Below are 16,413 nucleotides of genomic sequence, written 5' to 3' on the forward strand. Positions count from 1 at the left end.
CAATAAACTCCCCGTGATTTTCCGTGACATCATCATAAATTTCCATCATGCTCCCTCTTCATCTTCCTCTCCCAATGTCTTCACCCCTTTAACACACCCCTCCCTCTTTCCCTCTGTTTACATTCCAACACCAGAAACAGATTTAATCCCTGTTGCATAACGCCTACTACATAGTTACTTATTCGCTAGCACATCCAGGTGGATTATAAAGGACATAAAGTTTGCCAAAATGTGTGACGACTATCAAAATGGCACCCTGTGGCAACACTAATTCTCTTACAGAGGTTCTCAACCTTTTTCCACCAGGGTTTCTGATTTTGCATTCACTCAAATGCCCAAAAAACTAGCATATTATTTTTCTTTATATATTTTACGACTTTTAACTGAAAGGAATGTTCAGTTCTGTTAATAGGAAATCTATGGAATCTGTATTTTGTGTATTTAAATAATGTCTGCTATTATTTGTCTGAGGAGTGATGACTGCATGTCTCAACAACAACTTAATTTATTTTGAATACATGTTGTGAAACACTATCATTCCACTCTTTCTGCAGATTATGTTACAATGCTAACATTTGAGAAACTCCCCTTTAAAGCAAACATACTAAATGTGATCTCACCAGGATGCCAAAGCTGTCCTACTAGCTCAACTGAAAATTACTGTCATTTAACCCAATGCTAGCAACCCAGCAAACTATTCTGTTGAAAATACCCCCACCCCTCCACAAAGAAAAAATACAACAAGTGATGAAATGAACATTTTCATTTAGCAAATTTTTTGGGAGGGGGGTTTCACAAATTCTAAATAGGGGGCCCTAGTGGAAAAAGATTAGTATCCCCTGGTGCAAGGAATCATTGTGCAATCTAAAATATATCTATATTCAGGATATTTAAGAAGTGTTTTTCGGTGGTCAACTAAAAGCAAAGTGAGTTTACGGAGTGTGATATAAGGGTGAGTTGGTTTGAATGTTACTGGTGTTGCTGTAATTCCACAAACGTCCACAAGCTGGAAGCAAATTAGGGATATCTCACTGAAGTTGTAAGATTTTTATAACAGGGTCTATTATACTAATAACATTCAAATAACAAATGCAATTACTCACAACACCCCCTTTAAATACATATGTAAAGTCAGGCATTGTCCAGAAGTGCCCTCTACTTTGAGGACCCCTACACAATAATAGTTGGGTCCTGGATAAATGAGTGTACTGCACCGACAAATGCACTGCCTGGCAGTAGAGATGCTTTTTTGCAGCAATAGGTCCTGGTCGTGACATTCCAACAGAGACTGACGGTTTTGCATTTGGCAGCGTAAATGTGGCACAGCACCATTCTGGGATGGTTGGGTTAGCATCAAACAGAGTTGCCTTTCCTCAGCGTGCTCTAGAGACTGCTTGTGCTGAGTCAGGCACCTGAAAGCTCAGTTGTGGACGTTGCCTAGTGAATGGGTTCCCTTCCAAATGCTGGGAGTTGCTTTGATGAGGCATGCAAAGGCCTACCTTCCTTGGCTATATTCCTTCAGACATCATTCTTCTGGAAAGCTCAGCTGTCCAATCGAACCAGTCACTGAATGGCTCTGAAGGCACACCGTCATAGCAGTCTAAGCATCTAACTTTGGCGTTAACTCGTGCTCTCAAGTCGTATTTGGATGTCAAAATACTCTTCTGCCAGGCAGTATTTCCAGACCTGACTGCGACTAGTAAGTTAGGGTTTTTGAACAGATAACATGATCAATTCAAAAATTAGGCAATGAAAACACAAAATTGCAAATTTTCTTATTGAACTACTACACAATTAAGTGTATATATGGGTATTCTGTACAGACTTAATATTTTCCCAATTCTAAGACCTAGCTATCCTGTTGAGCTCGCAGACAACAACACAAGTATGATTTCAAATTTGTAACAAAATAACTGACAGGTGGTGTAATATAACATGTGACCCTCTGCCAGAAGTAGCTCTTTTGCTTTTGGGTAAAATGTTACTACATCCCAGGTCACCACAAGGTCACAACACTCCAGTTTACCACAAAGTCACAACATGTTCACTCTATCCAAGGTCACAACACCCAGGATCCTTACAGGGTCACAACACCCCAGGTCACCACAGGGTCACAACACCCCAGGTCACCACAGGGTCACAACACCCCAGGTCACCACAAGGTCACAACACCCCAGGTCACCACAGGGTCACAACACCCCAGGTCACCACAGGGTCACAACACCCCAGGTCACCACAGGGTCACAACACCCCAGCATAATAGAAGTGGAACTCTTGAAGTCTCATGGATCCATACCTAAAACGGTGGATCCTTCAGAGCCAGAGCCAATACTGGACTGGGACTTGTATTCTGGGATATCCAAGGAGCTGAGGGCGTCACCGTTGATGTCGTTCAGATCCTCCATGCCTCCGAGGAGGTCCCCACACAGCGGGCTGCCCAGCACAGAGTCCTCCAGGGGGGACGGCGGACGATAGTGGCTCTCCATGTCGACCATGGCGGAGGACAGGACCAGGAGTAGGATCACTCATCAGACTGTGGGGGAGGGGGGAGAGTGTGTTAATGGAGAGTCCAGATAAAAGGGAGGATAAACAACAGAGCTGACATCTGCCATGGGGAACGGCACAGTTCTTACAGCGTTGGACTCTTTCCATCACAAACACCTGTTTACACTGCAATGTTACCAAAACTAACAACCCCTCCCTATAAAGTGTATTGCTACCAACAAGGTTGGAACTCACTCAGCCTTAAGCTCAACTACTGACACAACATTGTCCATCCCGGTCTGCTCTGACACAACTACTGACACAACACTGTCTATCCTGGTCTGCTCTGACACAACTACTGACACAACACTGTCTATCCTGGTCTGCTCTGACACAACTACTGACACAACACTGTCTATCCTGGTCTGCTCTGACACAACTACTGACACAACAATGTCTATCCTGGTCTGCTCTGACAGAACTACTGACACAATACTGTCCATACTGGTCTGCTCTGACAGAACAACTGACACAATACTGTCCACACTGGTCAGCTCTGACACAACTACTTACACAACACTGTCCACTCTGGTCCATTCAACTCCTTATTCAAGAGACAGCAACCTAACCCTCAGCCACAATGTCCTGGAAGAGAAGCAGGAGGAGGAATGGAAGGCAATGGGCTGGGTGAAGGCTGTTGGACGGGCTGACAGTGAAGGTAAAATGGTTTGATGTAGAACATACCCTCTATCACAGATCTGGGATCAGCCAATCCTCGCCAAATCACCCTTAGATCAGCACCTAACCAATCCTATATCCGCACCAAAACAGGGTCAATCTCCAGTAAATCTCCCTGTTGTGGGCCTGTCGTGGGGGTGGTGGGGTCACTGGGTGCTGAGCGTTGAGAAGGGGAAAAGGGCCCAGCAGCTGTTCCATCCGAGAGCAGCCTGCAGTAAGCCGCCAGGGCATGACCCTGTGTAGGCTAAGTCTAACCCCAACAGAGTCTGGCCACTACTCACGTCTATTCTGGGCCCTGGCTAATGGAGGCGCCTAACAGCATACGTGCACGTTCAAAGACAAGTGCAGACCCACCCCTCTCAATGAACTCCTGTGTAATGGATAAGCTTAAGAAAAATGTGTGGTATGTTATGCGAACATACAGCTGTAGGCGTGTGCTAATGATGAAGTGCATGGCATAATAATAGCTGTATGAGCTATATGAGATGTTTTTTTTTTAGTGAACAGTATTGACTGTGCATACTGTAGAGCCGACCTCGTTAGTCATCCTACTTCCAGAGGGCTTCAATAAGAGGACATACTGTGTCAAAACATTCCCTTTAATCATTGGCATTCAACACTCAGCCTCCCCATGGTATCCACAGTGCCAAGTAATGTAATACTACAAGACCAGGCTACTCACTACTGCTAATGTACAGTATATTAATGTAATACTACAAGACCAGGCTACACACTACTGCTAATGTACAGTATATTAATGTAATACTACAAGACCAGGCTACACACTACTGCTAATGTACAGTATATTAATGTAATACTACAAGACCAGGCTACACACTACTGCTAATGTACAGTATATTAATGTAATACTACAAGACCAGGCTACACACTACTGCTAATGTACAGTATATTAATGTAATACTACAAGACCAGACTACACACTACTGCTAATGTAGAGTATATTAATGTAATACTACAAGACCAGGCTACACACTACTGCTAATGTACAGTATATTAATGTAATACTACAAGACCAGGCTACACACTACTGCTAATGTACAGTATATTAATGTAATACTACAAGATGAGGCTACACACTACTGCTAATGTAATGTAGAGCTCACAAACTGCTAATGTACTGTAGTGTAATGCAGTACTAGAAAGACCAGACTACACGCTACTGCTTACGTACAGAATAGGAATGTAGTACTACAAGACCAGGCAACACACTACTGCTAATGTACAGAATATTAATGTAGTACTAGAAAGACCAGGCTACACACTACTGCTAATGTACAGGATAGTAATGTAATACTACAAGATGAGGCTACACACTACTGCTAATGTAATGTAGAGCTCACGAACAAACTGTCTGGCTGGAGGACTGTCTGGCTGGAGGACTGTCTGGCTGGAGGACTCTCTGGCTGGAGGACTGTCTGGCTGGAGGACTGTCTGGCTGGAGGACTCTCTGGCTGGAGGACTGTCTGGCTGGAGGACTGTCTGGCTGGAGGACTCTCTGGCTGGAGGACTGTCTGGCTGGAGGACTGTCTGGCTGGAGGACTGTCTGACTGACACTGTGTAAACATACACCTGCCACATACTGTAAGTAGGGGACCTGTTTAGTCTACATACAGACATGACATACCATCCCTGACTTCATGACCTCAGCATCAGCAGCTATTCACTACAGCACTGACCTCTGCCCCTATGCTCTAGTTCTGTCAACATCAACAGAGAAAGGCTGTAATCAAACACATGGTCAGTTCTTAGGCTTCCCAAATCGGTCCTATACTACTTTAACCTGACAGACGAGAGGGTGGGCTGGTCAGAGAAGTTTGACATGCAGTGAGAGTAACAAGGACACAGAAACAGACATACAGACAGACAGCAAAAAGATTAACCGAGACATACAGGGTAACAGAATGGGAAAGGAGAAAGAGAGAGGACGCCAAGTGGTTTCTACGGTAACCAGCAGTGCTTTGTCCCTCAGGTCAAAACTCTTGTGCTCGGTCAACCAAGCCTGCAGAAGAGAGCATGGAATACACTGAACTGAAGACAGGCAAGGTCATCCCTGTGTGTGTGTGTAGCATTGTGTTTCTAAGTATGTGTGTACACGCGCATTAGCACATTTGATTACATGTTTGTATATTAAATTAAGGTTAAGGTTATGAGGAGGAGGGGAAGCTTCATTCTACCTCCATGGGACTGACAGTGGGACCTCTCCCATCAGCCACTGGGATCGCCTGATGATGTCATGACAATTTCTTGTTCAAATTTGTTCTTGTTCAAAGTAGGGATGAAAAACACCCGAAAATAGAATGCAAAATAACAATATACTACCACTGCAATCTATTTAAATGTGACCTGTGTTCATAACACAGGCCGAGGGAGCTATAATAGGCGTATGTTCATAACATGAAATGTTCATAACATGACACAGGCTGGGGGAGCTGTAATAGTGTTGTGTTCATTACATAGGCCGGGGGAGCTGTAATAGGCGTATGTTCATAACATGACACAGGCTGGGGGAGCTGTAATAGTGTTGTGTTCATAACACAGGCCGGGGGAGCTGTAATAGGTGTATGTTCATAACATGACACTGACTGCGGGAGATGTAATAGTGTTTTGATCATAACACAGGCTGGGGGAGCTGTAATAGGCGTATGTTCATAACATAACATGACATGTTCATAACATGACACAGGCTGGGGGAGCTGTAATAGTGTTGTGATCATAACACAGGCCGGGGGAGCTGTAATAGGCGTATGTTCATAACATGACACTGACTGGGGGAGCTGTAATAGTGTTTTGATCATAACACAGGCCGGGGGAGCTGTAATAGGCGTATGTTCATAACATGACATGTTCATAACATGACACAGGCTGGGGGAGCTGTAATAGTGTTGTGATCATAACACAGGCCGAGGGAGCTGTAATAGGCGTATGATCATAACATGACATGATCATAACATGACACAGGCTGGGGGAGCTGTAATAGTGTTGTGTTCATTACTCCGGCCGGGGGAGCTGTAATAGGCGTATGTTCATAACATGACATGTTCATAACATGACACAGGCTGGGGGAGCTGTAATAGTGTTGTGTTCATTACACAGGCCGGGGGAGCTGTAATAGGCGTATGTTCATAACATGACATGTTCATAACTTGACACAGGCTGGGGGAGCTAAAATAGTTTTGTGTTCATTACACAGGCTGGGGGAGCTGTTATGTCACAAGTCATCAAATCAAAGAACAGCAGTTACTAACCATGTCAAAATAACCGAAAATAATTTGTTCTACTTTCAGCGGTTTTACAGTAGATGCAAAGAGTGTTGCACAAAAATATATAAAAACCAACAAGAACTTGCTGCCCTACATGTATTTGTTGTGGTCAGAGAGGTGCTTTCAGTGCCAGCCTCCTGTCCACCCATTGATAGGGTCTTTAGTCACGGGGCATCGTTAGGAGGCCCCACAGAGCCAGGCTAAGCAGTACAATCATTTCTAACACTTTGGCGACTGCAAACAGTTTAGGTTTTATTCAAATGTGTTATCATCTTTGTCTGTATAATTAATGTGCTGGCTTTTGAAAGCTATTTTCTATCAAACGTGTTTCAAATTCTCCTTGAGTTTCAAATTCAAATTCTCCTCTGATTTTAATGCAGTGTTGCCTGAGGGCCCGAAGATCACAGCCATCCAATATTGGTTTTTGACCTTGTCCCTTGCGTACAGAGATTTCTCTGGATTCTCTAAATCTATTAATGATATAATGTACCGTAGATGCTGAGATCCCCAAAGTCTTTGCAATTTTACGTTGAGAAACGTTCTTCTTAAATTGTTGCACTATTTGCCCATGCAATCCTTCACAGAGTGGTGAACCCCTCCCCATCTTTACTTTGGAAAGACTCATCCTCTTTGGGATATTCTTTTTATATCCAATCATGTTACTGACCTTCTGACAATTAACCTAATTAGTTGTGAGATGTTCCACCATGTTCCTTTTTTTGTATTACACAGCTTTTCCAGACATTTGGTTCGCCTGTCCCAGCTTTTTGAAAACATGTAGCTGGCATATATTTTTCAAGGAACAATCAACATTTTCAATTTCAGCATTTGATATGTTGTCTTCGTACTATTTTATATTGAATATGGGGTATAACTGATTTGAACATCTTTGCATTCTGTTTGCATCCAAATGTTTTTGGAGACAGGGTTGTAGATGGATGTTGACAAGAGAAAACAAATATATTAACTGAATGTCAACTATCAAACTAACTTGCAAATAAAGCAATGGTAATGTGGTAGATATTTTTTTCTCAGAACCAGAGACTAGACTTCTGCCATACAGCTTGTGACCATTCGGGACTCAGACTCGAATTGGACATAGCTATGGTGACTCCACTCTGACTTGTGTCTTAAGTGTCTAGTAGGTTAGTGTCTGGTAGGGTTAGTGTCCAGTAGGTTAGTGTCTGGAAGTGTTAGTGTCTGGTAGGGTTAATGTCTGGTAGGGTTAATGTCTGGTAGGGTTAGTGTCTGGTAGGGTTAATGTCTGGTAGGGTTAATGTCTGGTAGGGTTAATGTCTGGTAGGGTTAGTGTCTGGTAGGGTTAGTGTCTGGTAGGGTTAATGTCTGGTAGGGTTAGTGTTCAGTAGGTTAGTGTCTGGTAGGGTTAGTGTCTGGTAGGGTTAGTGTCTGGTAGGGTTAATGTCTGGTAGGGTTAATGTCTGGTAGGGTTAGTGTCCAGTAGGTTAGTGTCTGGAAGTGTTAGTGTCTGGTAGGGTTAATGTCTGGTAGGGTTAATGTCTGGTAGGGTTAGTGTCTGGTAGGGTTAGTGTCTGGTAGGGCTAATGTCTGGTAGGGTTAATGTCTGGTAGGGTTAGTGTCTGGTAGGGTTAGTGTCCAGTAGGTTAGTGTCCAGTAGGTTAGTGTCTGGTAGGGTTAGTGTCTGGTAGGGTTAGTGTCTGGTAGGGTTAATGTCTGGAAGTGTTAGTGTCTGGTAGGGTTAATGTCTAGTAGGTTAGTGTCTGGTAGGGTTAATGTCTAGTAGGTTAGTGTCTGGAAGTGTTAGTGTCTGGTAGGGTTAATGTCTAGTAGGTTAGTGTCTGGTAGGGTTAGTGTCCAGTAGGTTAGTGTCTGGTAGGGTTAGTGTCCAGTAGGGTTAATGTCTGGTAGGGTTAGTGTCTGGTAGGGTTAGTGTCTGGTAGGGTTAATGTCTGGTAGGGTTAATGTCTGGTAGGGTTAATGTCTGGTAGGGTTAATGTCTGGAAGGGTTAGTGTCTGGTAGGGTTAGTGTCCAGTAGGGTTAGTGTCTGGTAGGGTTAGTGTCTGGAAGGGTTAGTGTCTGGTAGGGTTAGTGTCCAGTAGGGTTAATGTCCGGTAGGGTTAGTGTCTGGTAGGGTTAGTGTCTGGTAGGGTAATGTCCAGTAGGGTTAATGTCCAGTAGGGTTAATGTCCAGTAGGGTTAGTGTCCAGTAGGGTTAATGTCCAGTAGGGTTAGTGTCCAGTAGGGTTAGTGTCCAGTACGGTTAGTGTCCAGTACGGTTAGTGTCCAGATACACAATAACTCTCAAATGCATTCGGAAAGTTATGCCTCAGTACAGGTAGTATTCATATATCATTCATTTTCTCTTTGTTATGTTATAGACCTCTTTTTTGTCACCAGCCTACACACAATACCCCATAATGAAAAAATGAAAATATATGTTTTTAGAAATGTGTGCCAATTCATTGAAAATGAAAACCGGATTCAGACCCTTTGCCCATGACATTCAAAATGTAGCTCAAAAATAGAATTGCTGAAGCATCAAAAGTTCCCAGTAGTACAGTGGGCCGAATCATTATAAAATGGAAGGCGTTCCGATTTACCAAGCCTATTCCAAGAGCTGGCCATCCGGCCAAACGAAGAGGCTGGGTAAGAAGGGCCTTGGTCAGGGAGGTGACCGTAAACCCAATGACCACACAAACAGAGCTTCAGAGTTTGTGTGCAGAGATGGAACAACCTGCCAAAACAACAACCAGCTCTGCCACACTCCACCTATCAAGCCCTCCAGTTTATGGTTGAGTGGCTAGACGGAAGCCAGTTCTGAGCAAAAGGCACATGACATGGCATCTGAAGGACTCTGAGAGCATGCTCGAATTTCTCTGGTCAAATCTAAACAGAACATACAATGAAAATCCTCAACCAATACCAACAGATCACAAGTCTTGAACTATGTGCCCTGTTGATTAGTGTTTAGCCTACGTGATTGTCGCCATGAGCGGCGAGCCAGGCCAGCGTTAATATTTAACCCATCAGTCTCATGGTGTGAGCCGGTTAGCTACAAGGGCCCCCAGAACCTAAGTGTGGCCCCGCTGACCCAGACCACTTAGGGATATGGGGTGATGGGGATGCTAGTCCATGCCTGTGGCCAAACTTGCACCCTTTTCCCTCTACAGTGCACTTCCAATGACCAGATCCATAGGGATCAGAGCTCTAAAGAAGTGCCCCGTGCAGGAAATAGGGGGCTAATTCGGACGCTATGTGTTTACAGTGTTTCTTTTATGAGGCTTGGAGGCTGACCATGCCCTTTTAACAAACAGCAGCGGGGCCCTTATCTGAGAGCACTGATATGCCGGCCACCCAGCGCTCTGTCATCTCTAAGGAGACCGGTCAAAGTACAGCATAATGGGTGATGTAAAAGACTCTGCACTGATTGGGAGGGTTTTCAGCCGCAGTTTCTGAGGTTTCTGAGGGGGTCACCCATGTGGTGTGACATCTGAAGGTTCATCTGACACTAACAGGTTGTTTACCTCAGAAAGCCATGTCAAGGTCACTTACCAAAGACACAACTCAATGCTGCCTGTAGGCTCGATAAAGGGGTTTCTTCACAGCTTCCACTGTCTGGTAACATGTCAGTCACTTCAACCACTTAACACAGTCATTCAATACACTGTAGGAAGGTACTGGTGTTACTTTTATTCCCAACCTCTGTGTTGTTAAACCGACAAATAGGATAAGCTTGAGATAATGATTCTTCTTGTTGTTTTCATGAGAGACAAAGCTGGCATTGGATCATGATTGTAGTTACTCAAGATGTGCCATAGCTTTGTCGCTGAGAGACACTGGGCTCCCTTTTCTAAAAAAGGCTACAGTGCACATGCATGAAAATACATTTACCCGATCTCTCGTTTACTTATTTATTGTTAAACATTTCCTGTCACTGAAAGCAAAACTACAATCTGGAAGGCCTTACCAGTCAGTCCAGATTATAAAATGTGTGAAGAAAACCCCATATTTTTACGAAATTCACTCCATAGCTTCCTGAAGGTGCGATGTGGGATTATGTGGTAATCTTATGTGACAACTGCTACAGAGTGTTAGGGAGTGAACATTGTATTCAAACATATTTTATAACCCCTACTGATTGGTAAAGCATACCGGATTATAGATGTGGTAAACATTAAACCCAAACGTTACATAAACTCCTTGGGTGGACTTTGTCTCATGACTCGACAGCAAGTCCAGTGACAGAATGATAATCACACAACAAAATGCCAAAGAGAGGTCATGAACATTGACTATAATGTTGTAACTATATAACTATAACGCTGAAACGCTCCATAACTCTGATGGATTTACTGTATAGAATGGCAGCAGAATATTTTCACTATAAATCCTGCGGCACAAACCCGCCCTCTCCAGTATCAGTGTCGGGCAAAAGCCCCAGGGATAACCCAAATGTATGTGCAAAAAATTAGATGCTCTTGAAGTGCATATAGCGACAGAGGATTTACAAAGCTGTTTTACTCAAGTTTGAGATAAGCTCTTCGGAACTGCTTTGATGAGAAATAAAGCAAACAATCTAAAACACTACACTAATATGTGGTATATGCTAACGTATTGGAATTCACCCAGATCAACATCCCTATAATTCAATACATTGAGGTTGACCTGAGATTTGGGATGCACCGATACCACTTTTATTCAGACCGAGTACAAGTATGAGTACTTATTTTTGGGTACTTGCTTATACAGAGTTCCGATACCAAGTACTCAAAGCTGCACAGGATTCTTTCAGTAAAAAAACTAAAGTTTTGTGGCCAATAAACATATTGTAGACCAGGTTCCAGTGTTTCCACGATTCTCTCGTCTTTTCATTTGACGAAAAGGAAGTTATTGTCACCTATATTCACAGTTATTGTATCAAAGTCTATGCAATTTTAGTAGTAAGTGTGTCCCAATCGGTCCCAATACTGGCATACATTGTCCGAAATCTTTTTGGCTCACCTACCAAGGAGACTGGTAGATGAAAAAATCTACCAGCCAAGGCATTTTTTTTACTGCCCAAAATATAAATTTCAGTACATTTCATTCAGATAAGGTATTCTGTTGAATACAAACTTTTAATTTCAGATGACAAATTAGTTGTTTCTAGGGCTGCACGATATATCGTTTCAGCATCGACATTGCGATGTGCGCATCTGCAATATTTTGCAGAACATGCGATTTAGTAAGGTAAACATATATCAGTCTACTATATATATATATTATATATATATATATATATATTTTAATGTTAAACTAGCATTATATCTGTCTGATATAAGGACATTTACTCTGATTTATGGGTTATTGGATACACAGTTTATTATTATTATTATTTTAAACACAGAGTTAGTTGCTGAATGTGGTTGACATGCAGGCTCTGCTTGCGCGTGACAAAATGATGAGCGAGGAACAGGCAAAAAAGACAGAAATTTAGAATTTGGTAGCAAAAAGAAGTGCATCGTAAATTATATGCAAATATTTCGGTGACAGATGATGTTGACCAAAAACAGGTACTTTGCCGTGAGTGCCTTGCCATTGTTGCCACAACACAACCAATTGTTCCATCATTTAAGGCGGATGGATCATACAAGTGAGAACATTGCAACAGGGATGAGAGAAGCTTTAGCTGATTGGGACCTAGATGAGAGTCGTCTAGTCTGAAAAGCACAGACAATGCCCCGAACATGGTGAAGGCTGCACCTGAACAAGTGGACCAGATTGCAGTGATTTGGACACAGACTGCATCTTGCAGTCTGTAAGTTATGCCCAATTGCACATTCTATTTTACTACTGTTGCCATTGCTATACTATTACATATATTTTTAGGATGGGGCTGGGCTAGAATGAAGGATACAGACTGTCAGGTTGATAGCTAAAGCTCTGAATGCCAGGACTGATATCCTATGGCATTAATGTTTTATATCTATATATCTCTGCTATCTTTTTTATGTTTAAATGTTGCATTTGTTTACAATAACAAACAATGGAATTAAATGTCCCTATATTTTGAGTTATCATTAAGTAAAATAGCTAGTGCTAAACTCATGAGATATGAGATATAAGTGAGAATGAATGTGTTTTATTATAGGTCTTTAAAACATAAAGAAAGCATGCTGAAACTCTAAATTGTATCTGTAAATAACTAATTATGTAATCATTTGCAAAACAGTTTTATGAGCAATTTATTTTTATAAATCATTTATTAAAGTAAACATTAAATGTGTATAATAATAAGTACTTTATTTTGGCTTTGTTTTTTCCCTTAGAAAATGCAGTGAAAATGGATGGAAGCATTGACCGTGCTGCAGGTGTCTGCAAGAAGCTGCTGGGTCACTTCTCTCACAACTGGAAGGCCAGAAGTGCTCTCGAAAGAGCCCAGAAGGAACTCAATCTACCTTCACATTCCCTTATATCAGAATGCCAAACAAGATGGGGTTTCAGACAGAAGATGATCAGCAGGATACTAGAGCAGCAGAAGGCTATTATTATATAAGAATAACTCAGGTCCAACAACAAGCCCCATGTCAAGGCCAGAGTGGCATCAGAAATTATGGAATGCCAGGAGGAGCCGTCAAGCAACAGCACTGAAGTAGAGCCTGAAGTTGCTGATATGTCCCAGGCAAAGAAAGCCAAGAAGTCCTTGGGAAGAGCGCAGCTGCAGCAAAGGGTGATTCCTCTCGGACCCCCAAGGATGCTGTGGAAGCAGAATTAAACAACTACCTGCTAACACCTTCCACAGACAAAGAGGAAGATCCACTTGCATGGTGGAAAACACATTGAGTAAGCTTTCCACATCTCACCAAGCTTGCCCGCAAGTATCTATCCATTCCCAGCACAAGTTCCCCCTCAGAGAGGCTTTTCAGTACAGGTAAAATTGTCACTTGCCAACGGTCATGTCTCAAGCCTGTAATGGCGAATAGACTGGTATTCTTGGCCAAAAACCTTAAAGTTTGAGTGAGCAATGTATACATGCTTAAAGTCATTATATTTGAATAGAATTTAGATTTACTATATTATTCTACAGTTGTGAGAAATACATTTATTTATTTACTAGGTACTCTATTTAGAAAGAAACCAGATTTTGTACAGTTGAAAAGTTTAATTTAATCGCCATTTGTCTGGCCATGATGATCAACACTGTTTTCCTTTGGCACTATTGCTAAGAAAAGTTTATTTTAAAAACAAATGTTTGTGAAATACAATGGTTCTGTGTTGATATTTGTTATTCATGTTAAGTTCATTGGTATTTATTAGTTAGGTTTTGCTTTTATCATTACAAATTATTTGTTTTATAAATGCTGTATTTTGTTTTTGTAAACCACTCAGGATTGGTGTATAGCTGCTCTTTTTCATTTTTCAAATGGTTTAAATTAAAAGATACAATCAAGTGACATCCAAATAAACGACTCGTAACCATACAGTCTATGTTCATAAGTACAGTTATGTGAAAATCTAATATCTAATCTGAAGTCTTGACCTATTTTTTATAGTGTATCATCTCAACAAAATCTAGAGTTGCAAAATTACCACATATTCATATACACACACACACACACACACACACACACACACACACGCACACACACACATACACACACACACATACATACACCTAACACACTGGCAGCATTTAGCCTAGCTTCTTAGCTTTTGCTAACTTGGTAATGTCACACTAGATGGATATTGTTTCAGCAACCAGGCACATCAGCTGCACTCACGCCCCATCTCTGCCCATTTTTGGTTACCCGGGAGTTAGACCGAGTGATGCGCTGCCAAGAAAATGAGCGTCAAAATGGGTCTTCAGACACCTATGGGTGATTGCACAGTTACTACGTTTAAATTTTTGCGTGAGTTATGAATTATTACATATAGACAAAAACTTTGCTGGCTAAAACCGTTAGTATCTATATTATAGTAAGCCTGAAATAAAACAGTTTACTGGATTTTCAAAGTACACATCCATGCATGCATTTTGGGTCAGGACAGACAAACACATTTGCTGTCTATACAGTAGTTACGTTATAGTAACCCTTAATTGAAACTGTATACGGTTATATTGTGACTCTTTCTGACATGGAAAAGTTAATCTTCAGTCTCGCTAACAATTGCTAAATTCTTATGATTATTCCTAGGAAGTTAGTAGATACTAGTAAACATATTACTGGCTAATACGCTGTTAAAACGACCAGTAGCAAAAGCAATACAGTTCATAGACGCTATGGTGGAAGTAAACTTAATAAGAAACGTTAGTCAGTTTAACACAATCCTCAATAGAGTCTAGCGACTGCTGAAATGTCTCATGCCGTGGCATAGTGGTTAAAGACAGTGCCTCTCATGTGGAAGATCTACGTTCAAATCTATTGAGAGCAACGTCATTTATTAATTATTTCTGGTAGATTCCACGATTCCCTCGTCTTTTCACTTGATGAAAATGTTAGTTATTGTCACCTTTATTGATAGTTATTGTTTCAATGCCATTCACGAATGAAAGAAAAAAGTATGTTGTTTTGTCATGAAAGAAAAAAATAAGTTCTTATGCCATGAATTGAAATAGCTTTGGCAGACTCGCTAGCAACTGCTCAATTCTTATAACTATTCCAGTAAGTTAGTAGATACCGGTAAAGCTGGCTAATACGCTGTTAAAATGGCCAGTACATAGACGCTATTTGTGGTGGAGGTAAATTTAGTAAGAAACGTTAGTCAGTTTAACTATATCAATGTCATTCTTGAATGGCCGATTAACTATTAAAACGGCCAGTGCCAAAAGAGGATTTGTTCAGGATAGAGACAAGAAGCTATACTGACACCCAGCAAATGCTCTGCTCAAATGTAAACATTTTTATAAATAATAATTACAATGCATTCAACAGTAGGCTAAATACCTTTCAATTCAATGTATTACATATGATGCCAAACTAATCCTTAAAACTAATACGGACTCTTGCTTTAGACTAAGTTACAGTGCAGAGCAACGGTGCCTACTTCATTTCCATGTTTTTTTTCAGGGCTGTCTTACATAGATCGGACTAATCAGTAATTAAATTTACATTTAAAACCCTTTCACTCTTTCCCTATTGCTCCAAACAACACTTGGTAACAACAATGTCCTTAGGCTAAACCTTAGCACTGTGCCAAACTCCTGGTTGCACAGTGCTAAGGAAGAAGGTTTTTATGGTCTGTTTACGACATTCCCGTTTCCATCTCGCCCCATCTTTCCCCAGAGCCTGAGATCCTACTGTGACAGAGACTGACGAGGCGTGCATATGACTCCTCCCTAAAATGAGAGACGTGCAGTACTGTGTCCCTTACCCCCAACCAGCTGCTATCCCCCCCTGTGCCAAGCTGCTCTGGCTTGGCAACCCGAGTTGCACAGGAGGGTCAGGGCAGACAATATCCCCTATTTACTGTATCTACTCTACCAGAGCAATCAGTTCGTTCCTGTGTGGACTGGTTTGGCAAGACACCTGGCTAACAGCTGCCAGCCGAACGTCATCGGCCGTTGTCATTCCGATGGACGAGGAGGGAGGGGCGTGTGGCACACTGATAAAAAGCTTAAGGTTGGATTGTTGTTTAATTGACACTGTCTCCGTTCTCAACTTGAAAGTATAATAAAAAAGTCCATTAAAAAAACGTGTCTTCAGAGTAAAGTTTAGCATTCAGCTGATATTGACAGGGTGGTTATGCAGGATCAGCACATAGTTTGCTGTCACTGCATGAAGGGCAGCTTTCACTCAAGGTTTCTCTGTTCTGTAGAGAGTATATGGTGGTTACCAGTCAAAGATTGGAAGCAAGCTCACCTTATTTTGTTCTTGGTTGTTTACTGCACGTGACAACGTGACAGGGGTAAAATAATAGCAGACACAACAATAACCCTTTCTCCCCTTCGGA

General features: G+C 41.8%; 1 protein-coding gene across 2 annotated transcripts in view; it reads right to left on the bottom strand.

Annotated features, from left to right (window-relative positions):
- pparab (peroxisome proliferator-activated receptor alpha b) overlaps positions 1–16,413 on the bottom strand; it is a 41,302-nt gene that overhangs the window by 19,449 nt on the left and 5,440 nt on the right. The window contains exon 1 of one of the 2 annotated variants that reach the window (XM_034288333.1): positions 2,297–2,495. In XM_034288333.1, the coding sequence (XP_034144224.1) occupies positions 2,297–2,495 (199 nt within the window). Of the gene's footprint in view, positions 1–2,296; positions 2,534–16,413 lie in introns of those variants that run through there. The other variant, XM_034288334.1, reaches the window with a different exon arrangement.

The sequence above is a fragment of the Esox lucius genome, chromosome 19 (genome assembly GCF_011004845.1).
Source record: "Esox lucius isolate fEsoLuc1 chromosome 19, fEsoLuc1.pri, whole genome shotgun sequence".
Taxonomy (NCBI): Eukaryota; Metazoa; Chordata; class Actinopteri; order Esociformes; family Esocidae; genus Esox; species Esox lucius.